This window comes from Centruroides vittatus, unplaced genomic scaffold, assembly GCF_030686945.1.
Source record: "Centruroides vittatus isolate TY-2023 unplaced genomic scaffold, ASM3068694v2 contig_986, whole genome shotgun sequence".
NCBI lineage: Eukaryota > Metazoa > Arthropoda > Arachnida > Scorpiones > Buthidae > Centruroides > Centruroides vittatus.
The window spans coordinates 1,421,062-1,447,088 of record NW_027122655.1 but is presented as its reverse complement, the minus strand read 5'-3'; the positions used below and the strand labels follow the sequence as shown (position 1 = coordinate 1,447,088).

Below are 26,027 nucleotides of genomic sequence, written 5' to 3'. Positions count from 1 at the left end.
TCCCATTCATCTACCTCACAAGCCCTAACCACTGAGTTAGCCCACATTAAAGAGATAGCAACCAAGCATGGGTATCCTACTCTGAAACAACGGTTGGTTAAGTGACATCACCTCTCACACAGTGCACACCCACTGCGCGTACAAGGACCAGCACTGATCTGGACAATTAAACACATGTCCCAATCATGTTTAACCTGTATATTAAAGCGGTATGTGCAGAGATTGCCAACAAACATAGAATGCAGATAGCATACAGGAGAAATCCAACAATCTTTGACATCCTTAGAAATGGAAAAGACTTTCCAGATCATAACAGACTTCCTGGTATTTACTCCATCCCACTTAGGGATACCAGATGGGACAGGGCCTTATATAAATTGGTTCCACTAAGTACCACTTAAGTACAAGAATATGAGAGCAATATTATGTTTTAACAGTCCATGTCAATAAAGACATGGACAGTTAAAAAATAGGAATTAGTCAGTGCCTGTTATGTTATCACTTGTTTATTTATTTATTTATTTATTATTATTAATTTTTATTTTTACTTTTATTTTTATATGTGTATAGTTAGTGTATTTGTATATTTGTATGTTATCAGTCTGTAAATTTTATTTATTTATCTATTCATGGATTTGTGCACTAGACATTAAGAAAGTTTTAAAATTAAAAACGTTCCATTATCAGTTTTGTTTGGTGTAAATTGAAAATTTATTTGATTCATTCCTGATGAAGTTCAATTAATTGACCGAAAACGTTACAGGCTATAATAAAATAGACTGCATTTTAAAGGTTTGTAAGGTGCAGCTTGAAAAAAGTTTAAAAATATAATATTTCATTTGTAAAAAAGGGCTGACGAATTTATGATTTAAAAAACATAACAGACTAAAAATGTCTACACTTGGACATAGCAAAAAGTGAAGACATTTTTAGTCTGTTATGTTTTTAGATTATAAATTATATTTTAACAAAAAATTAAGTGTCAACATTTTAATGAAGATAAGTTATATGCCTATATTAGTTTTTCAAAATTTTTATGAGAACAATTCAAAATGACTCGAAATCACAGCTCCAATTAGTATATAGTAGCTGGCAGTTCTGGAGTATTTTAATTAGTTGTATAAGTTAGTGAATAAAACAAAACTATTTTATTGAAAAGTAATATTAAAATCCAGTATTAAACTGTCTTATAGTGTTATAACTGCTAAAATAAAAATAAGAAACATAAGTTATGTATTTTAAGGTATAATTACAAATACTTTTTAAAATGTTAAGAATGTAGAAATTCAAAAGGTATTAAGTGCTTATTCTATTTATCTTCTTTAAGTGCTTGGAACACAATGTAAATATCAAAAATATTCACATTACCTTAAATAAACAATATTGATGCCACTTGTTTTTTATTTATTATTAAAGGTATTAAGTGCTTATTCTATTTATCTTCTTAAGTGCTTGGAACACAATGTAAATATCAAAAATATTCACATTACCTTAAATAAACAATATTGATGCCACTTGTTTTTTATTTTAGCAGTTATAACACTAGAAGACAGTTTTACATTCATTTTTTATATTATTTGATGTATGTCAATATTACTATATTATCATTACTACTATTTCATATTGCTCATCCAAAACAAAAATGACAACTCAAAAATGTAATTTTTCAAAAGCAACTTAATTTTTATGATATTCAATTAATGTTATCCATAATATAATTTGAGCCACCTACAGGTTTTTTCTGTAATATGACAGGTGATACTATCTCAAAAAAGTCAAAAGTAACACATCTGAAAAAAAAACGTGTTCTATTTAAAAATAAAAAAACACATTTTTTTGGGATGTGTCAATTTTCTTCGGATTGAGCAATATATTAATGAATATTGAACTAAATAACTGATATGAAAGTCAAGAATTAAATATATTTAATTATATATTAGTGATTCTCAACCACTGTGCTGTGGCACTTTAGTGTGCCACAAGGTTTTTGAAGTGTGCCACCATTGCAAATACCCATACATAAGCGATGTCAGACAAATACAGTCAAATCTGTTTTTGTGCGGTCTTTTTCTGTGCGATTTGTTTTGTGCGATATATGAAAATTTCAATCAAATTGGAACATAATTGACTCCTGTAAAATTTTTAAAAACTCTATTGGTTGTTTTCTATGACATCAGCAGGTTTTTTCATTTTTTATTCAGTAAAATTTTTTTCTCATACGTTTATTTCGGTCCCCTCTTATTTTAATAGCATAAAAACCATAAATATTATGTTATATTTGAACAGATGCGGTAAGTTAGCTCCCCTCCAGCTTTAGACTGCAGGTGTGGAATTTCACTGCCTTGTTAAATGGAATAACACTTCCTGCAGCTATATTTATCAAATAAAATCATTATTTAACGATTATTTTTAACTTTTTAATGTTAGATTCGTATTTAAGTGGAAATAATTAATATTATAAAAATTAAAATTCTTAGAGGATTTTTTCCCCATTAGGTGTTGCAGAAAAAGGCCCAAGGAGTTAAAAAAGCAATTCCTAGTTATTTTGTACGGTTTCGAGTTATTTTCTACGTGAGACTTTTTTTATGCGGTCCCTATTCACCGCATAAAAAAAAAATATTTTTTTAATTGTGTTGCGAAAACTATTTTTTATAGCAACTCGTGAAGTTTTGCGCGATTTTTTTTAATGCATTTTCTTTTATGCGGTCCCTATCTCCCGCATAAAAACAGGTTTGACTGTAGTTCAATTAGTTCTACCTACCTAGGGTGCGTTTGGAAATTGTAACTGGTGTTACCGGTAACTGCCAGTAGTTAAAGGCATTTAGAAAAGTGACCCAAATAACCAACTGTGTTTAAAAATCACTGTTATGATGTCACTGGTTGTCCTTTGGTACTTAGCAAACTGATTTTGTATGCCGCCAAATTTTTAAATTATTAAAAGTGTACCGTGACAAAAAATGCTTGAGAATGACTGTTATATATTAATTTGTATAAAAACAGGATATAATTCAAATATTGTAATTAATACAGTGTTAGATTGCACGAGTGCATGGCCAACAAAAGGACAGGAAATATGACTAGAACAAAGCTTTATTTTTTATTTTTAAAGAAAAAAAACAATATTAACAAAACACTTTTCTCCTTCTTGCGAGATGATATGCAGGATTCTTTTAGGACTCCAACTCAGGACCTCACGCACACGTGTAGACTAAGGAGGGGGTAGACAAAAGGGAAAACACGTGGTATCACACAAAAGAAACACGAACTCAATGATAATGAGTTACAATGAAATATTATCCGAAATATTATAAACTAAGACTAAAAACTAACTTACAAACTATAGAGAAGAAAAAGAAAAGATAAATAGATATATAGAAGTATAAGAAGGAAAGTATAGGGGGTACCCAGGATATGATATGTCTTCGAGATCTTCGGGTCGGGGAATTATGTTCAAGTTGTTGGCTAGTATGTTTCTTCTTTTCCAGTCAATAATCTGAGGATATTCAAAAAGTTCCTTGCACTTGGTCTTGGCATATGGAGTTCTTTCTTTTCTCTCGCAAACGATCCCAGTCCTATCTCTGTTCCGCTGAACGAACTGTTTAGATCCTATCTTGCAGTCTGCTCCATCTCAGCTCCTCACCAAGAATGATTGTTACTCCCTTCTACGTACCTCGGGGTCTTTTCACTCTATTCGTCTTTCCCCTTAATTCCTGGAACAGGACTGCCCCACCCGCAAGGAAAGTGAAAAATCGAAAGATCGAGAAATAGGGGAAATAAAGAACAAAGAATTGAGGAATTAATGTTAGGCTTATAACTATCGCGTATATACAAAATTATGGTGTACCGCCACAACAGTATATAACTATCATATAGTATATTTAAGTTCCTAAATAAATTTAAAGTACATTATCTCTTAAAATTAGTGAAAATTTAACAAAATTTAAATTAAAAAGTACCATTAAAAAAATCATACCATTTCTGTCATAACATTATTTTCAATTTCTGTAATTATATTTTTATCATCATCCATAATGCATTTAACATTACTGGGTGGAAAAGGTCCATTTTTATCAATATCTATTGTGTATACTCCAGATTTTCTATAACCAAGAAGATAGAGCTCTTCACACGAACGTCGGTTAATTGCTAAAAATATAGTCATAATAATATGTAAATTAACACTGAAGAATAAATTGCAAGTAACATTATATTTTTTATTAATGTAAATAAAATAATAAATGTCAATTCACGAAATAGAGAACTTGCATGATCATCATCTCACGTGACCAAATTATCATCACTCCATCTCCTATGCCATATATGTGCTGTTCTGTTCATGGAGGTGCACATAGTTTGGCTTGCTTCTGAATGTTTATCATGTATAAATGGCAAAACATGCATTTTACTTTTCTGTTATATAATAGAAGAATATAAATATAATAATATAACAGAAGAAAATTATGAAAACATTTTTACATTTTTGGACTTGAGACTTTGAAACATCAAGATAAAAAAAAATTTTCAAATTTTTTTGCATATGTATGGATGTGTGTGTGTATAGTGGGCATGATTTTGTTCAGCCAATTTAAAGCTTAATTCCCATGAATTTTGTCAAAAATTTATGAAATTTTGCAGGAAGGTTTTTATATTAGAGCAGTAATTTTCAATTTTTTTTTTATCACAGCACACTGAACCTATAATTAAATTTCCATGGCAAAAATTTCCTTGGAATAAATCACATGATTTAAAGTTGTGTTTGAAAACATTCTATCATCACATTACTTGCCACTTAACCTGATTCTTTTTCTCTATATTTTTGTGAATTAAATAAAACTGTATTGTTCATCCTTAAAATAGCAGCAGGTTACAACAGTAGTTATTTAAATAATAATATTCATTTACATAAGAAAAGCAATTAACATTAAGTCTTACTTTGTAATTAAAAAATGACATGATAAATTGCCTTTATAAACATTGTTCAAGACCCGCTATTTCTAAATTAAAATAATTTGAACCAAACATAGGCAATTATAGATACGTTTTTGATTAAAAGAAAATTTCATTTTAAATGAAATAACCCAGTGTTATGTACAGGTAACCCCCATATAACACGGCACTTCTATAGCATGGATCCACTCTAACACAGTTCAAGAATTGGGTAAAACCTGTACAACATGAAATGTAATAAAAACTATTAAAAGCGAACTTTATCTAATTTGAAAATAGGGAAATCCCCATACAACAGTTCAATAAACATGATAAAGCTTTTAAATGCGAAAGATACCTCATTTGACATTTTTCATTTGAGCGCATATGTACTATCAGATTTTCATGCATAATTTTCGTAACTATTAGTACTTAAGTACAGTATGCAAATTTTCTTTTCCTGCCTTCTGTTGATACATGTGGTCCTTCTTGAAACTCGTTGCCAGTGTTGCCAGATCTCGACGCTTCTCATTTTGTTTGCCAGATGTTTTTCCCTTATTCCATACTTGCTTTATTCAGTCACTGGTTCTTAGGCATTGAACCGCGCCACCGACCGTTGGGACAATCCACACCTTTACAAGTATACTTTAAGACTTTAACTGTCTCATTTTTGGCTATGTAAATTTAAAATTTTCAGTTAATAGTGCTTAGTGATGATGAAGAATACATTGTTTAATTTATATTAATATGTATCACTTCTTAAGAAAATTTTAATAAAGATATTTATCTTATTTACGAAAATATAATAGCATGTTTTTTAATTTTTGGAACCTAACCCCCTTTTTGTACTAGTTCTTTGTTTCGTATAACATGGATTCACATAACATGGAATTTTTTGAAACATAACTCTCGTGTTATACGGGGTTACCTGTACATATAATGTTGCTTATAAATATATATTTTCTACTACATTATGTATATGTTTATTAATTATCACAACGAAAAACTTGTATAATCAATGTAAAGAGGTTTTAATTTTGACATGTACACTTATTGTTCTTTGGACTTCTTTCAAAAATAATTTGTTTAATAACCTTCAGAAATTTTTGCAGCCCACCTATGATCCTCTCGTTGAAAATCACTGTACATATAATACACATCTCAAAGCCCAATGAGTTAATATAATCATCCAACAATTGCCTAAACATCGGGCTGTAATATGGCTAATAATCAAATAATTAATACAAATAAATTTGGTACTAGAGGTAAGTGTTAGGCACCATCTCTTATCTAAATTAATAATTATAATTGTAATGATTTAATAAATAATTTAAGAACCTTCTGGAAGAAAATAACTGACCCAGAGATGAGGGCTGGCTTGGGGTCCGGGTGGCACAATTGATAGCGCACTGCATGGCAAGCGGAGGCTGCGGATTCAAGCCCACACCCCGGGTCAGTTATTTTCTTCCAGAAGGTTCTAAATTATTTATTAAATTATTAAAATTATAATTATTAATTTTTATAATTATTAATAAGAGATGACGCCTAACGCTTACCTCTAGTACCAAATTTATTTCTATTAATTATTTGATTATAGCTATATTACAGCCCGAATATTTAAGCGATCATTGGATGAAAATCACTGTATTAAAGAGAGCAATGCTATTAAATTTTCGTAGTTAAAGGTCAAGGAGATTGTGGATCATATCTTGAGTAGAGCCTAAGGGACTTAATGAAGATTCTACTTGTTATTAACACGTTAACTGCCACCTGTAATATGATATTTTGCGTTTTATCGAGCTAACTGTAATATGATATTTTCCATTTTTTCAGGCCACAATGAGAAAATTTGATATTTAATATTTTATTATGATATAAATAGAAGAGTCATTATATATCAGTTGGTAGAGTGAAGATAAACATATATCAATGATAACCGGCCATCATACGGCCAAAACCGGAGACTATAAGGCTACGGGATATTTAATATTAATTACTTTATATGTAATAAAAGAGAATAATTAAACTAGTTTTTGATATTTTTTCCTTGTTTTAACTATTCACTATTAAAAAAAACATTATCAGATAAAGTAGTTTGACCACCAACCGTCGAACCCCTTCATGAGCCTCATGGGGTGGTTTGACGATCAGCAGTCAGAAACCAACTTCATAGACGTCTGCGAGAGGCCACCACTAGGATGTAAAACAACATCTTACGAAGCCAGGATAATTTAACCTTGAGTGAAACTACATTGGTTACAGCAATGTCAGGTGACGGCTGGCAGTTGGATGGCTCTGTGAGGCCCTAGGTCTGTGTGTTGGATGGCTCTGTGAGGTCCTAACTAGTACGTCAGCCAGCATGTCAGATGGCAGTTAATGTGTTAACATTTACACAATTTTTTATAAAATTCATCTCTACCCACAAAATTAAGCCTTTTGCCATTTTATAACAACTAAAAATATAAAAAGTTTTTAACAACAAAATCTCATAAACTATGGTGCTATACACAAATTTATTTATGTTTAATAATATAAAATTTATTTTTTAAATTAAGATCTCATAACAGCCAGAAAAATTATGCAACTCGTTGCTGTATTTTTTAAATAGATTATTTAACAACTCTTACTAGTCAAGAGGCTGACTGATACATAAGTAAAATTTTAATGTATAGTGGAGTTGATCAATATGATGATTCAAATTTGTTCTAGAGGATCATAGTTCATGGCCAAAGATAGAATATGGTGACAACTTGTCTTAATAACCTAATTTTTAACTCTTAACCACACAAACGCATACAAATCACTTAAAGCTTAATTTTGTAGGAAGTGGCTGGGTTGATCCAAATATTTTGGAAAAGAGTTCTTCAGAACATACCTTTTGTAGCAAGAGAAATTTAAGTATATTAAAACACTTGATCAGTGTATTGTTGTACTGACTAAAAATGTACGTTTTATGATAGTTTTATTGACCATTGCATAGCATTACTTCTAAGTGCTGTGGGGTAATTTTTTTTTTGTAATTGCCAAATTTGTTTTATTTTGTTTTAAAATTTACTTACACCATATCTCTTCATTAGGTGAACCACTTAACGTTTACGTTTTCCCCCATTTAAAGTTTGGTTACTCTAATGTATCATGTGATACTAAAATGGAATGAAAATGTTACAAACATAGTGCCAGGAAAAATGTACATGTGCAACATGTACTGGTACATCCAGGACTCCAACATGTCACATGCAAGTTGTTTTCATCCTTTAAATCATGAACCTAAATCTTCATCAAAAAGTCCAGAAATTTTTTCAACAATGTTTTCAGAATTTACCTCTTATTTTCAGCAATACAAACTGTAAATTGTTCTAAATTCTGAGGAACATAAATATTTCATTACCACAATAATACATTTGATTTACATAGAATTGATAAATGAAAATTTTTATCTCTATTACTGATGAACCTTTTAACAAGCATTACAAATTTCAAATGAAAAACATTCACTGTCATAGTTCAAAGTACTGAGGCCAGCTGGAGAATAACTCATTTCAAATAACCAACCTTTCATTCCAGTACTAAATCCTTTGCTTCCATTAAATGTTTTTGGATTTGTTCATAAAATTTCTTCAGGCTTTCCAAATCAAACAGAAATTTAATGAATGTTCTAATTCTGTGAATGCATGCAGGAACCTGATATGTAACAAAAATGACATCTTAAGATATCCAGACCTAAAGCTTTGTATTCTGTTACTATAAGTGATAACTTGATAGAAGTTTTTGTGTGGTACCATGAAACACTTAAGGTTTGCACCAGGTCTGCTAGATTTCACGTCTTATCACATTGAATTAAAAATGGAAGTATAATTGTGAGAATTTTATATTTTGTTTCACCCCTGTGAGGAAGCCATGATGCACACTTTGGAAACCACTAGCTTAGTGTATAATTTGGTATAGAATAAAAAAATGTTACACAGCTGGAAAAGTGTGCAAGGTTGTTTGTAAGTCATTTTGTTAATAATTCCAGCTTCAGTAAAATTAGTATGATAATATAGATAACAAATTAGGTTTAATTATACAAGCGCTAAGGTGGCTGTTCTTTTTCTCTAAACTTATACCATAATAAAAATGAGGACAAGCTTTAGAAAAACTTTTTATTTCTTTGAGTATGCATTTCAGACAATTATGTCCCTTTTCAACTCTTGTGTTAGAACTATATAATACTACAACTATATTATTTTCCCTAAGCCACCTTAGCACTCATGTAATTGAACACAAGATTAGACAAAAAGCGTATTGCAAAATTAGATTTACTTACAGAAGTGGCATGTTTTTCCAGTATAACCAGTATTACTACAATTACATGATATTTTTCCATCAGCCACAAAACAGGCTCCACCATGTTCACAAACATTTGGATTTCTGCAGGGATTGACTAGTTGACAATTATCTAAATACACTTTTCTACTTGTTGTAGTGCTATTTAATAACATACGACTATCTAAGTGTCTTTTATTAATGTGAACATTACGTATACATCCAACAAAACCTGCATGAAAAAACTGTGTGTTAAAAAAAGATAATCACTTAAAATTTAATAATATAAAAAATAGAATATCTATTTAATAAATTTATTTACCATATTCTTGATTCAAAGATGCACATTTTTACTTCCCCAAAATAGAGATCTATCTTAAAATTGTCAATTTCTAACATTTACAATCTAAAATAACAATAAAGAAAGACCATATGGTGCATTTATGAACCAATAACATATGTTTTTGGATAAAATGCTCAATGTTCATGTGAATCAGTTGAAATGAGCTTTGCTGATAAAGTCTTTTTAGAATTCAAAATCCTTACAAAATAAACATTATTTAAACATTTTTCTTTGCATAAAAAATCTTTAAATTCAATTTCAAAATCATAATACTTCTTAGAATCGAGAAAAAGCAATATCTACTTTTGAGATATTTACCAGGGATAAAACTAATACTTCAAGTTTATATTATTCTCTTTTTTTGACTTAAATAATTATGTAATTTAATATTCTCAACATAATGTCTTAAAAATATTACCTGTATGATCTTGAGAATTTGAACCAAAAGTGAAAGGTTCATATAATTCCACTTCAGATAAATATTGATGAGTGGTAATCCTGTTTTGGTTCACCTTCAATTTCATTACACTAAAGAAATTAACATAATCTACTATATACAATGTGATTAAGTGCAATATTTAAAATTTATATAATATACAGGGTGGTCCATTTTAAATAAATCCACAGAATTATTCAAAAAATATGCACCATAGAAAAAATCATTGAACCAAAAGTGTAGGGATTTATGATTGTAGAACTATCAGGTTCTCTCAATAAGCTTCCAAAGGTCCTTATATCAAGAAACTTCGGGCTCCTCTTGAATGCTAGCTTAGGCTTATCTTCTCCTTTGTTCTCCAGTCAATGCTAGAACTACCTGGAGGACCACACGACACGTCCTCGCTCTCCAATGTTCAAGCCAAAAAGTAAAGACTTGTTCTACACTTAACTCTCAGGGCTACCCCTTTCGTTTTTCTTGTAATTAGGTCACCACTACCTAAACAGGTAAGGGTTAGGGCAGAAGTTTTTAGAAGGTGATAGACAAAAGAACCAAGAACAAAGAGGAAGAAAATGAAATAAATACTAAGGATAATATGTACAACAATATATAAAATAAGGCGTATGACCACAGATGAAAACATTTGTGTGAATAGTAAGTCAAATTTTGCTGGTATCTAGACTTTTGTGTCCATTGATTCAAGGTCAACTTTGTTTTCTTAAATGGAAACACCTATTTTTTATTGTGTATTATGATTCTACATAAAAACAAACAAAGTTTTATCTGAAACAGTTTTTCAAAACACACTTATCAGAAAGTTATGAGCATTTAACTTTTACATGGGTATCACACTGCACATGCACAAGTCTGTTGGTATCTGTGAAGTTCATTGAGGAGAGGAAAGGGGAAGAAGAAGAATACTAAAAGATCATTAGGAAATTATTATTATTTGGTGGAATCATTCTTTTCTTCAAATATGATACAAAAATTCATCCCAGCATGAGGCCATCTTAAACTTATTCAATATTTCCCAATTTACCATAGGAGAATTTTGATGAGCAAAATGCTAATTAAGCATTCTATTAAAGGTTTAATTAAAATGAAAAATGTATTAAATAAATTTAAGATGACCTCAAGCTGGCATACAAGGTTTTTGTATCAGTTCATTATTTGAAGAAAAAAAATGATTTTGCAAAATAATAATAGTTTTCTTATGATTTTTTTTACAAGAGAAACATTCAATAAGTTACAAATGATGTTAGCAATGCATATTTTTAGATTATATGCCATAAGTTATCACTATTAGACTGCACAATTATCCAGGTGTTTAAGATTACTGACATGTGCAAAAAGGAAAAGCAACAGCAGATATTGTATGATTGTGATGCCTCTTAACATGTGTACCATTATTGAGCAGTGCACTGTTGTGATTTTTTTTGGGTCAAAAGGATGGCAACAAACAAACAACTGCAACCCATGTATCATGAAAATTGCCTGTCATGACAAGTTTTCCACAATTGAGTACAGAAGTTCTCTGAAAATCAGATAAGTATCAAAAAATGAACACTAAGCAAGTTGAGGACTTTATCTGTGCAAATAGAAGGATATGAATTGATGTCATAACTACTGCCATTTCTTGTTCACATGACTTAGTCTATGACATTATTCACAAAAGATTAGGTTATCGTAAAATCTATACTGTGCCAGATGAAACCACAAGACAAAAGCCAGAGAATGGACCTGGCATTGCCACATCTCATGCACTACTAGGATGAAAAGGAAAACATGTTAGCCTGGATTGTCACTGGTGGTAAGAGCTAGATACATTGTTATGAAGCTGAGATAAAGCATTCATCAATGCAATGAAGCATTCTGGATTACCAGTGAGCAAAAAGTTCAAAATAACACTTTGGCTGGGATCAGTCCTCTGGAATTGCCAAGGCGTACAGCTTACTGCATTCTAGACTTAAAAAAAGATCACAATGGCCAAATATTACACCAACATTCTCAAAAAAATTGTGTGCTGCTATTTGGCAAAAATATTTTTCACAAAAGACCTGTCATTATTGCATGACAATGCATGTCCTCATACTGTTCATTAGGACTAAAGAGACTCTAAGAGACTCTCTTAGAGTCTCTTTAGTCCTAATGAAATGGGAAGTCCTGGAGATTCTCCCTAAAGTCTCAACCTTGTTCCTAGTGATTTCCATTTGTTTGGTCTCCTTAAACATCTTTCAGGCAAATGCTTTCCTGATGATGACACCATAAAGAGGAAAGTTACTGCTTCGCTCTAATAGCAGCCAAAAGAATACTACACTGCCTGCTTTCAGGAACTCATAAAAAATAAACCAAATGCCTAAATGTGGGCAGGGATAATGTTATTTTCATACTAATTGCCAATTTGGTTTTGTTTCTATTTTGTTTTGTAACTTAATTAATGACTCCCCCTCATAGCCCTTTTCTTCAATGAACTTCACAGATATCCACAGGTGTCTGCACATGCAGTTAGCAACCATTTAAAAGTTCAAATGACCATAACATCTGATAAGTGCATCTTTTGAAAAAATGTTTCAAATAAAAATTTGTTTTTCATATAGTATCATAATATGTAATAAAAATATGGGTTCCTATTTTTAAAAAGAAATGAAGTTTATTCCATTTTCACCAATTGTAGTGCCAGCTATAATAAAACTGATACTCCCAACCTGTAGCCCCTTGAAGTCTAACATTTTTGCTTCAATGTTTTTTTTATGTGGGATGTGTATTTCTCAAGTTATTCCAATGGACTAATTGAAATGGGCCACCCTGTACAAATTTTAATATTAAACGTTTTTAAAAATTAAAATTTGAAATAAAAAGTTTATGAAATTTAATTTATTTATTTTAATTATTCTAAAGCTTTATCAGTTCCCTCTCAATTATGCAAATTTCCATTGTCTCTTAACTAACACAAACAAATTAGGAAACATACTAGAAATGTTTTGTTTCAAGTCTTAAGAATATCACGATGTAAGTTTTTATTTAAATTATATAAAATGAATAACTGTAAATAAAAATATATATATTTTTGCCAATTGTATTAAATCACAAATGTTGTTTATGTTATAGTGAATGTAACACACTTTCATGTTAAAAATACAGTAAAATAATTATAAAAATTGTACCAACTTATAATATCGCACCAGCTTTATAATATGTAAGTGTTTATGTTTATTGTTTTCCAATTTACGTAATTCTAAATACTGTCGGAAACCTTAACGTATTTTGTATTTCCTTAACAGCACTGAAGAGGGGTTGGGAAATAAACCAACCCGAAATGCATATGAATAAATAAACTAAGTTTCCCTAACCATTGCTGTTTGAGCGTCTACCAATATCATTACTTGGCTTACAAAGACGGTTCATACGTGATTAATATACACAGCATCCACACCTACTACGTCTTAAGAATATATTTAAATTTAGGCCAATGTTTATTTTACTATTGTGCAATAAATGTACTAATGACATTAAGAGAGGTTAATTTAAATTATCATAATTTCAAAATATAGAGGAAATTGCCAAATGCATATAGATCTCTTAAATCATGCTCCATGTTTTTTTTTTTTTTTGCAGCTATTTGACACTGACAAATCTAGTGACAAAATTAGTATTTAAGTTTGTTGCCAGTATTAAAGAAACTACATCTGATTCAAAACTTTCTTGTTTGTGTTCACCAAACTGATATTAAAAATCAGATAGGTATGATGTAACTTTTTATCAATTTTATATAAGCAATATCATTTTCAAAGACAGTTCTATTATATTTTCATCTATACAAATAAAATTGTATGGAATTTATATTATTTATATATTTATTACATAATACTTTAAACATTCATTGTAAATTATGATAAAGGTTTTATAAAACACCAAAGAGTTGCTTAATGAATTCTGCAGAAGATTTGTGAAGAAAATGTTTATTATTGCCCTAAATGTAACTAATTGAAAGTGTGCTATTCCCAAAGAAAACTTTACTATTAATACAATATGTGCAATTTCGGGAATAACTCAGTATGATTTGATACCAGTTGCTAAAATCATACCTTTTACTCACTTTTAAAAAGTAGGATATATATAATTAATGAGCAATTATTTATTGTGACATTGTCACAATGCCAGGCTGCAATTTTTAATCATATTTTTAATTTATTTCATTTAAAATATATACTCTCCACCTCAAATTAGTGGTAGCTTGCCCTGTACATCATACTTTTCCTGTTAGCAACAGAGTCATGCTGATTGCCTAACCTTTCAGAAAAAAAATTTTTAAATTGATATAAAGTCACTTTTGGTTTGCACTAGAAGTTTGTATATATTAATAGTTAATTGGGCAATTCTGCCTCTAAGCTATTCTATCTAACTCCCTTCTCAATATTAAGTGCCTAAGCCATCTATCTTACAGTGAATACTTACTATACAGAGAATAGCCATACAGCAGACAGCCATCTTATTATAGTGAGTACCATAATTACTTGTTTTTAAGTATTATTTCAATTTAATTCTGTATTTGTGATCTGTATTATCTTATTATGTCATTTTGCCTAATGCTTTGTAGTATGCAACTTGCATTAAACAGACAAACAGATTTTGTAGCAGTGTAAATTGTGGACAAAATATTGACACCATGCAAAAATAATGGAATTTTTGACATCTCACATTAAAATTGATAAACACTAAAATATTCAAATAAGTACAAACTTTTTACAACTTTGTTACTTAATGTTATCATTGTGCATATTTTTAAGATTTACACTGTTTTACAGCATGCAGTGGTAAAATATCATGCAGTAGTCAACTGTTATGCGGCCAGATGGCCGAGTGGTCAAGGTTAGCAGCCTGCTGCCCTGGGGGACCCAGGATCAAATCCGAACGGGTCGAAAAATCACTAGGAATTTTTCGGGGGTGGTGCATCCGGATATGTCAGTCCCTGTCCCTCACCACCTGGCCGCCCCATTGTGGGCCTGGCCAAACCCATAAAAACCCATAATGGGTTTGCTATAAGAGGCCCTCTTAGTGCCCACAGGGTGAAAAGAGTTTAAAAAAAAAAAAAAAGTCAACTGTTAGGGTTCATACTGGCTATTCACAGCACTGACTGGAGATTATATAAGCATCCACTTAATAGGCTCTCCATGGCATTCAGCTGGCTATTACTCCCATATGATTATATATATATACAGTTGAGTCTGCATAAGTCAACACCCCAAGGGGAAGTGGAAATGTATACAAGGGGAATACAATGTTGAAAAAGGTACTATAATACAATTCTAGCTGCAATGTTGCAGATGGAAGGCTCAAAAGTGAAGTGGGATGAAGCAAGCATTGTTAAAACAGTACAAACACTAACACTAGCTATATAAACATGAAAAAATAAAAATATACAAAAGCAAAATCAAAGTCCATTGCCTGCCTGAATTCCAGGATGCAAAAGCATTACCTATAGCATGGAAATATATTGAATAGAAATTAAGACACCAAAAAAAAGCCCTTAATTTATGTATTCCTGCAATCAACTGTTTTTTTTTCTTTTTTATTATAATTGTAATGCTCACTTTGGGTTGTGCATATGCACAGAGTAAAAAAAAAAGGTGCCAAAACCAGAAGATGAAGACATGTAAGGCCATAATAACATTCATTATTGTGAGATCTCTGTTGTACATTAATGGCCTATTACAGTTTATAAGGCATTAAAGTTGTTTATCTTTGTTATTTAATTAAGAATGAGTACTTTCAACATTTCAAAATGTCATCTTCAGGTTGAGCATATACTATTCAAGTCACAACATTTAAAAAAGTATGTTAAATTATTCCAAATACACTATTTAAATTATAGCATGTGGTTTTTACATAAAACAGAAGAGACACGACATAAATGTTATAATTTTAACTTGTTAAAGTGATTTTTAACCTATCAATTTCAAAATTAAAGTAAATATGTAAATAGATTAAATAAAAACAATAATAATAAAAATGCAAAATTCCTAAAATATGAATATATTATGATTTTAACTTATATACTTATTTTTTAAAATACATTAGCAAATAAAAATAAATAAATAGGAAAAAAAATATGCAATTATTTTAAAATTTTATAAAGTGTAACCCATAGCCCTGGTAATTTGAAAGTGAATTTGTTACAGGGCTCTAACCTTAACAAATCCTCCTGTTGTTGTGTTTGTCCCTTAGTGCAAACAGTACCAAAGGTAAAAACATATCAACAAGCAAATCATCCAGATACATCCAGTCATTGAAAAGTATTCCTCCCCAAATGTTCCTCTTAAAAAAGGAATTATTCATTTCTACAACGATATTTCATCCACAAATCCCTACACGATCAACAACCCACTACAGCTCTTGGAGTGTCTTAAAGACATTTCCTTACTTGATAAGGAATACATGACAGTTTTGAATTTCTAGGCTTGCTATTCTTCTTTTTTCTTCTCAAAATATATACACAATGCGAGGGTGTCCCAACAGGTAGTCCAATGTCAGAAGTCCTACATGAATTAGTTGTACATAAATTGAAAAAAAATGGTGATCAATGAATTAAAACACCTCAGTCTTATCTACACCCAGTATGTGGATGATCTTTTCATTTTATGATGCAAGAAACCTGACTTACAACATCTATTATGCAGATTCCACAACAACTCATATGAGCTGCATCTAAAGCTTTAGCAAGAAAGTGCTACTTCTATCCATCTCCCAATCATCATCATCAATCATAAGAATGGTAGCATACACACCAACATCTACCAGAAACCTATGTACAGTACCAGCCAATCTTCATTCTGCATAATTTATCTGACCCTTTCTACATCAAATTCTTGATGTTTAGATATCTAATTAGAAAAGCATATATGTACTGTTTGTGTGTTATGAACACTATAAAGGTACGAGCCTATATCAAGAAACTTGCCAAACAGCATGCTTACCCAACAACCAAGCTGTTTCTAATTTTGGTGCACAGTCAAACAACAAATGAACCCCTACAACTGAACCACATAAGCAGACGCATGATAAATTAATTTTCAATACTTGAAAAAATCCATTAGGAGATTGCCAGAAACAACAATGTGAGAACAGTATGTAAATGCAATCCTATGATTTTTGTTATGTTAAGAAATGATGGATTCAAAGAAAAACATTCTATTACACCAGGAGTCTACTACATCCTGCTAGAGAATCAGCATTTCCATCGAAAACTTATATAAGTGGGGGCCACTGGATGAAACCTAGAAGCAAAGCTCAAAGAACATCAATACACAGTTAACAAAAACAATCTTATCAGCCTATGCCAGATAGCAGGGCATATAAGCTGCATGGAAAGATACAATAATCATCCTACCACTAGGAAATCAACAATCTTCATTACTTGGAAATGCAGGAAATATACAAGGTTCATAAAGAACAAACATGCATTAATTTCAGAGAATAATTAAACACTTTATGTGTTTAATTATTATTATTTTCAAAGGTTTTACCCTGCTAGGTACTGTCTTGTATATATATTTTTATTTGCTATTTTTACTTGCTATAGTTTCTAATTGATTTAAGTTAAATTTTTAAAAATTTTGTATTTTTGTTCCTTTAAATAACAAATGTAGCATATAGTATATGTTTGAACCATTATTTCATTCAAATTCTTTATGTTTCTAACTGAGGAAGGCCTATGAATAGGTCAAAAATATTTTTAATATATTAAACTCATTGCTGGATATCAATTAGGTATGTTATTGTATTTTTTATTGTCTCATATCCAGTTTTCACAAATATTGTCTATGAAGTGTGTCTTATGATATTAACAATAAAATTAATTAAAAAAACTAAAAAAAATATATACACATGATTTATTTATTTATTTAAAAACATTAATTAAAAATAATAATTTTCATATGTTGAATAAACCCCAAAACATATATACATTAAAATTAGTCATATTTTTGTTAGGTATACTAAATACTTAGATTGGACATCATGCCAATAGTTGTATTAACACAATTGAAAACTTCAGATAAAAAGGCATTAAAATAATTAAAAGAAATATTTTATAGAAACCAACTTTAAATTACTGGAAATTAGAATTAATATGAAAATTTGCACCTTTAATCATCCAGCAACAAATGTTTTAATAAATTAAAAATGTTTTCGATCGTTTTTAACGGTCTTCTTCAGTTACAACTCAAATTAATAAAAGAATGATAAAACGGAATACATGCAACTAAATACGAAAAAATAATAAATGCGCATGCGCAACTATAAATATATTGCGCACAATGCCTAATATACATATATTACAGAATAAATGAATAAAATTATATAACAAAAATACGTGGCCACATCCCTTGTACGTTGTTATTGTTTATCTTTATAAAACGATTTCCGCGGATCCGCTATGATTAATACATCCCGTTTTTTCTTGGGCTTTATATATTTCTAGCTTTTCTAGATGTTTGATTGTATGTTTATTGTTCGTCGGCTTGATGATGAAAGCATGGTCCCACAATACCTCAATATCTCGTTGCCTGGTGTATGATGCCAGAACCGTGGTGTCTAGATTCTTATTAATTGAGTACTGGTGTTCTTTGATCCTTTGTTTTAAGTGCTGTAAAGTAGCTCCCACATAAACAATATCCAAATCAAATCGTTGGTCCTTTATTGGTTTGGAGTAAACCCCCGTTAACGAGTTCTGATCTTCTCTCTTCTTGTCATTCCTTAATATTTTGTAAACTGTCGGATTACGTCGGTAAATGATACGTATATTATTGGCTTTAGCAATTTCGTTTATTATTTTGTTCAAGAAGGGATAATAATTGATTATCATCTTTTGTTTACCGTTATCCGCGGGAGAGTGATTACTTCGATTCTGGAACATTGTGATAAGTTTTTCTACTATATTTCTCTGGTAAGAAGAGAGAAGATCGGAACTCATTAATGGGGGTTTACTCCATACTAATAAAGGACCAACGATTTGATTCAGATATTGTTTATGTGGGAGCTACTTTACAACACTTAAAACAAAGGATCAAAGAACATCAGTACTCGATTAATAAGAATCTAGACACCACGGTTCTGGCATCATACGCCAGGCAACAAGATATTTAGGTATTGTGGGACCATGCTTCCATCATCAAGCCGACGAACAATAAACATACAATCAAACATCTAGAAAAGCTAGAAATATATAAAGCCCAAGAAAAAACGGGATGTATCAATCATAGGGACGCGGACTCTTTATCAACCGCATGGAAATCGTTTTATAAAGATAAACAATAACAACGTACAAGGAATGTGGTCACGTATTTTTGTTATATAATTTTATTCATTTATTCTGTAATATATGTATATTAGGCATTGTGCGCGATATATTTATAGTTGCGCATGCGCATTTATTATTTTTTTGTATTTAGTTGCATGTATTCCATTTTATCATTCTTTTATTAATTTGAGTTGTAACTGAAGAAGACCATTAAAAACGATCGAAAACGTTTTTAATTTATTAAAACATCTGTTGCTGGATGATTAAAAAGGTGCAAATTTTCATATTAAGAAATATTTTATTTGTGCAAGCATTTTTGACGTAATTTACACATCGTCCTCAGGCAGTTTGAATAACAAAGAGAATTCAAACAAAATATTTAAAATTTTAAAAAATTAACATCATTAGCCATTTTGGAACATACCCTTTTAAGAACAAGTATAAATTTTAAATTAAATATTTTTTGTAAACATGTAAAACTGACGTGCATGCACCTTAACATACATAAGGTAAAAATCAATAGGGGAAAAAAGTGAAATCTACTCCGTACGCGGCGCTAGTATCGACGAGGTTGTAAACAGACTAAGCGATACGTTGTCGGTTCTAAAGTACGATTTGTTAATTCTTTAAACGAAAATCCAATAATTATTTTAAGACTGGGTAATGGCTGATAGAGGTTTTAACATTCAGGAATAACTAATTACTAAAGAAGTTGTGGTAAATATACCCACTTTTATGAGAGGAAAAGCACAGCTGAGCAGCAGTTTGTCATCTCGAGACAGAAAAACATCTAGTAAAAGAATACATATTGAACGTATTATAGGAATGGCTCGTACTCACGTACTGTACATATAAAATTTTGAGGCAACACATGCATCCGGCAGTAACGAAACTTGGCAGTGAAATTATATTTATATGTTTTATGTTATGCAATTTTAGACCATGCATTGTTGGCAGAGATTCTTAATTTGTTTCACTGTTAGTCTAGCTCTCTATTAATACCGTATATAATTTTTTTTTCCATTCTAGACCCTAGCCTAATTTAAGTTTTCCATCTATAGTATTTTTAAATTTTTGTCTGTTTATAAATTCTAAGATTAAGAATGTATACTATCATACACAGTAAGGTCTTCATTGTGGAACTTCAATTCAAAGTAATATAGTGGTTTTAAAATTTGTACTATAGTTGAATAAATACTTGTAAGCTAATAAAAGAATTTTAATCTTTAAAACAAAATCTCTTTTTATTATTTAAAAAAATTCACACTATACACCATCTAGAAAAATTTTACATAAACTCAAATTGTAAAATAACAATTAGCTCAATTATTTTATAAACTTAATGTTTATAAAACATTTTTTTTAAAAAAGAACTGGCTTAATATGCTCATGGAAAAACATAATTAGTGTTTCAATCATGTCTGCAATGAATTTATTATCTCTTGGAATGATACAAACTTTGAAGTCACTTTTTGTGTAAATAAACAGATGAGCAACTTGTCTATTTGTCACTGCTAATTGTCCTTGGATTTGATGAAAATAATCATGATTCCGTTTTAAAGTAATTTTGTCATCAGTACATTCCAAATATGGTATCTTTAGCACATTCACAGGAAGTTTAAAATTGGAGTAAGGACATTTAACTTCTAATATTTTATCATCATCCACTAGCCCATCTGGACTTGCAGCTAAGAATGGGTATTTTGAATGAAGAAACATGCCACATTCTTTCACAGGAGTATTTACAAAAGAATATGTTTCAATTGCTTCTTTTTCATACCTTAAGCCGTGAGAAATTGCCTTACTTTTTATTGGCCTACTTGACAGTAATGAGCCACACAATTTTACTCTGTCTGTTGATTTTAATTTACAAACTTTTCCAAAGTTTGAAGATGTCAAATGCAACAAATGTTCCTTCTTCCAAACTGCACTTTTTCATTGTAATCTGGTCTCTTTTTCCAAATGTTTTATGTACTCCCTACTTGCTTCAGTTACATGTAAAGCACTTAAAAAACATTTCAGACATTGTGCTTTTGCAATAATCATGATCTGATTCTAAAGCCCTCATGTTTGCTGGTTGCCTTAATTGCAATATCGGTATTGCACAACCACTTTGCATGTTCATTGCCAAATTAATAACAAAGTTTGTATAATCAGGGATTGTACTGCCAGATGGTCTGGGGTCAAATTTTATGTCTTCCAATAATTTTCTTTTCATTCCTCTCTTCTTAAATAAATGAAATGGAAGCTCACTAGCCTTAACTGGGGAACCTTTATGTTGGCGGGTAGGCTGATGGAATGTTTGCAGAACCTGTGTGCATGTTTTGTGACACTTATATGTGCCTGTTCTTCCATATTCTTCTATTGCCAATAGTGTTACACATACATGTTTGCAATACGCTTTAGGCCCTTTACCTGCTGTACATTCACATATTACATTTTCTATAACCCCATCATCTGTAATTACTAAATCTGTGTAAATCTGTTCCCCTTGATTAATTCAGATTTTACATTACCTTTAAAATATAAAAAAATGTTTCTCTTTTGTTCCTCTTATTATTAATAAGAATTCATTAAAATACATCTGCACAGCAGACAGTGGCATTCTTTGATCTGACATCTCCATGTAGGCATCAATTGTCTCTATAGTCAAAACTGGTATTTGTAAACTTGGAGAGAGATCCTTATATTCAGATGAATCAGGAAGTTTGAGTTCAGGAGAGCTATCACAGGATATAGAAAAATTATGAGTTTCCTGATTCCTCTCATATGCCAGTAACCTGAAAATTATTGTAAACAAGTTTAATAACTAGTTAAGATATGATCACCAATATTTTATTTAGTTTTTTCTGTCTCATTGACAGGAAAGGCAAAAATTATTATTATATATTATATTCTTACCTTAATATATTACATATAATATAAAAATAAACAGTATAAGGTAACTGAACAGTATTGACAAGCACCTAAATATGGCATATATATAGTGTATGCCAGATTTAGTAAAAGAAAATGGGCAAAAATTCACTTGTACAAAAAGTTTATTGGTGAAGAAATTAGTCTTATTGCATTAAATTATTGAAACAAGATGACTTGTGACCAATAAAAAAGACATTTTGATTATATTTATTTTAAATACTCCAAATATTGTTTTCTCTTGGTAAAAGATTAAGATATATATCTCTTATATTGTCTTAGAACTTCATAGAAAGTAGTTTTGTTTGTATTGATTGTTGTTCTAAATTACAGTGATAACCTATTGGTACAGTTAACATTTCAGATACTGATATAAATTGGTTATAATATATCAGGCTCAGTACATGACCATATTCCAAAGGAAAAAAAATTTATTTTAATTAAAGTTTTGACCTTATGTATTGGTTAGACAAATGTGAAAGGAATCAATGAGAACTTTACTGATCTTTAAATGTTTTTATAGACGAAAAATGTGCATTTTGTGAAATCTTATTCTTAAAACTTTCATCTACTGGTAAGTTACCTTATCATGTAATAGTTATAATGACTTGAAATTATAAATGTAATAATTAACGATAAAAATATAGATGTAGATTATTTTAACTTACCTTTCTATTAAATCGGCTTTTCTACCAGCTAACTTGGCATTGTACTTTTTTAATTCTTCCTTTAATTGTACCGTTGTTAACCTTCCTAAAAAATATTTTCGTTCTTCCTTTATTATAAAGTAAGCTATCCTTCGAACGGAACAGCTTGTTTACAACCGTATCGATATGCGCGACACCTATGTCACATGATCACTTTTTTCCCCTATTGGATGAGCACCATAAGTGCATGTTATGTTAAAATATAAATATAAAAACATGTAACATAATTTGAAAACACATGTAAAATACATGTAACGTATATTAAGATACACTTAAAAGATTGATGCGCATGCATCTTACTCTACATTGGAGGTGTGGGAAATGAAAGTAGAATTATTACCAGTTTTAAATGTCTGTATAAATTAGTCCAAACTTTGGGTAATTTGAAGGTAGGGGAGTTGCATGGGAAGAGCAGCTTAGTGAAAAGGGCCTGAGAACGACGTGTGTAAATTACATCGAAAGCGCTTGCACAAATAAAATATTTCTTTTAATTACTTTAACGCCTCCTTATCTGAAGTTTTTAATTGTGTTAATAGTCATATTTTTACATAATTAATGGAAGATTTTCAAAAATAAGCAGAAAATGATAATATGAAGTGACTCTCATACTAAAAATCACAAGAATAAGTTTATTCACTTTTGCAACAAACACATGTTTTTTAATCAATGGACAAATGTTTTCAGCCTAGTTTACAGGCCAACATCAGGTCTATTCACTAAACTAACAAAAATTTCTAATATTCTAAATTGGAATGTCAAAGCATTCTATGACTTTCAGAAATTTAAAAGTTAGTGTGTCCAGGAGTTAAGTATTTATATACAATAGCATTCTTGAACTGAATAAGGTTTTTAAGTCTGAAGTACATTAACAAGTGTATCACAAGTCCAAGAAAACTTGAAATTGAGAACCAGTGATCTAATGTATTTTATAATTTTGTGTAAATAGTATATAAATATCATATACTAAAACTGTAAATGTTTCTAATTTATGACAGAACTGTATTTAGATTCCAAACTTGTAAATTCAGATTTAAAAAATTTTTAAGTTTGTTCTATAATTGTAGTTTGTAAAAAAATTTTCAAACTGTTCTGTTTTCTTTCCACATGCAGATATGTTGATTTATCAAAAGTACATATATAAAAAAAAATAAAAAAACCATATTTGTACAGTACATATTATTATGGTTAACATAATAAATAGTATTATTCCTTGTTTTATTTACAAATTTTTAATATAAGTTAATATATTATAATTTTAGCAACTTTCTCTTAATTTTATAATTACAAAAATAACATATTTATTTAATTAAAAATATTTAATTTTTGTTGAGCTTCTAGAGATTTTGATGATTAACTAATATTTTGAGATTCTGAGATAGAGTGAAGTATCCCATGTATAAATTCTTCATATCCAGAAAAATGTGTGTTAATTTTAATATTCTTTTTGTTGTGATAGTCACGCGAGTGTACAATAGTTCATGAGAGGCAGTACACAAAAAAAAAACATTATTTTTTTTCACATGATTAGCAATATACAGGATTCTTTTGGATTCCAACTCTTAATGTTATACAATATCCCAAGCTGGGGCAAGGAATCAAGTGAATACAGAACAAAAGAATGTGCTCACGACAAATAAGAAAAGATGGACTTGTAATCTTACAACTAACTTACACTAAATTATAAACTAAAAAGGAAAGGAAGAAGCAAGAAGTTTTGGTATAATAGAGGAGGTTATAATGAATATCCGGGTTCTCTGTTAGATATTGATGCTCTTCTGGTGGGGAACCACTCTAAATCATTTCTTGCTGATCTTTTTCAGATCTCTTTGAAGATTCTCCTTTGTACTAGGGATGTTCTCTCTCTCTCTCTCTTTACATTAGTGGGGTCCTTTCTCTTTCTGTAGGTCACCTTCATCTCCCTTTGACAATGAGCAGGAGTGTAACTTTCACACGTCTACCTTCATCAAGAGTCCAACCCAAGAATGAAACTTATCATTCTAGAAGCCTCAGGGACTTCACTTCCCATTGTTAACATGGTTCGTGTAAAGGGTTATCCCACCCACAGGAAGGATTGTTATTAGAAAATTCAAGAAAACAAAAGGAAGAACAAAGAAGAAAGAAAACTTAAAACTAAACTTATATCTAATATATACATTAATATGGCAAATTGCCACATTATATATTTTTATAAAAAATTTGTTATTGAACAAACATTTTGGCTACTGGGAATTGCTTATATAATAAAATTTTTTTAAAAATTAAAAATTAGATAGAATCAATGAGAAATCTTACTTTTTTTCTAAGGATACAGAAATTTGATGCCACTGATTATCGTTAAGAATTTCATTCCCAATAACTTGTAAAACTGGCCTTGAACCAAACTGAACATTTAATTCAATAATACTATTATGAATCCTAACCTAAAAAACAGAAAATTTAAAATAAGAAATAAGAATTTAAAAAACTTAAGGTATTGTAGTTATTATTGTTATAAAAATATGTAATATTATTTGTCATTGTATATGGAAATACACTCCTCAAAAGTGAAATTGCAACATTACAAAGGAATGCATGTAGTCATGTGTACATTGCAGAACTGGTAGAAGTGATATGCAACTGACACCTGTTTATTCAGTAACAAATATGGCCCCTATGGGCAGCTTATAAGGAAAGGTAATAATAACAATGAGACAATTAATGATTGCCTGAAGTATTGCCCGACTGCCCTTGGAAAGCTGCATCCACTGTGGTGCATATGCCATCTATGGTGTGTAGAGGTAGTTTCCTATGCACGTCATGTCGGACAAGGTCTTATAGGTTAATTTAATTGCCTTTATGTCCTTATCCTTTGTTTTATTCTATTATAATAAACTAAGACCTAGCTTATTAATAGAACATTTACACTGGTGTGATAGTTATTTGCAATAAGTATGAGTTCTTAATGAGAAAAAAACAAAATCTTTACTTTTCACTTCTTCCTGTACACATAATACACACATTTGTGTTTCGGATGCATACATCCCTCATCAGCAGGTTTACAACAATGTTCTAAAAAGTACATAATTAAATTTTATCTTACAACAGTTTAAAAATTCC

At 30.3% G+C, this 26,027-nt stretch overlaps 1 protein-coding gene across 7 annotated transcripts in view; it reads right to left on the bottom strand.

The window, feature by feature from the left end:
* Window positions 1-26,027, bottom strand: part of LOC136985988 (axotactin-like) — a 219,451-nt gene that overhangs the window by 145,728 nt on the left and 47,696 nt on the right. For all 7 annotated transcript variants that reach the window (XR_010882413.1, XR_010882412.1, XM_067283415.1 and 4 more), the window contains 4 exons: window positions 25,224-25,351; window positions 9,993-10,102; window positions 9,233-9,463; window positions 3,974-4,146 (listed from right to left, as the gene is read on the bottom strand). Coding sequence is in view for 5 of the 7 variants with exons in the window: in XM_067283415.1 (XP_067139516.1) it covers window positions 3,974-4,146; window positions 9,233-9,463; window positions 9,993-10,102; window positions 25,224-25,351 (642 nt within the window). In the remaining 2 variants the exon portion in view is untranslated. The remainder of the gene's footprint in view (window positions 1-3,973; window positions 4,147-9,232; window positions 9,464-9,992; window positions 10,103-25,223; window positions 25,352-26,027) is intronic.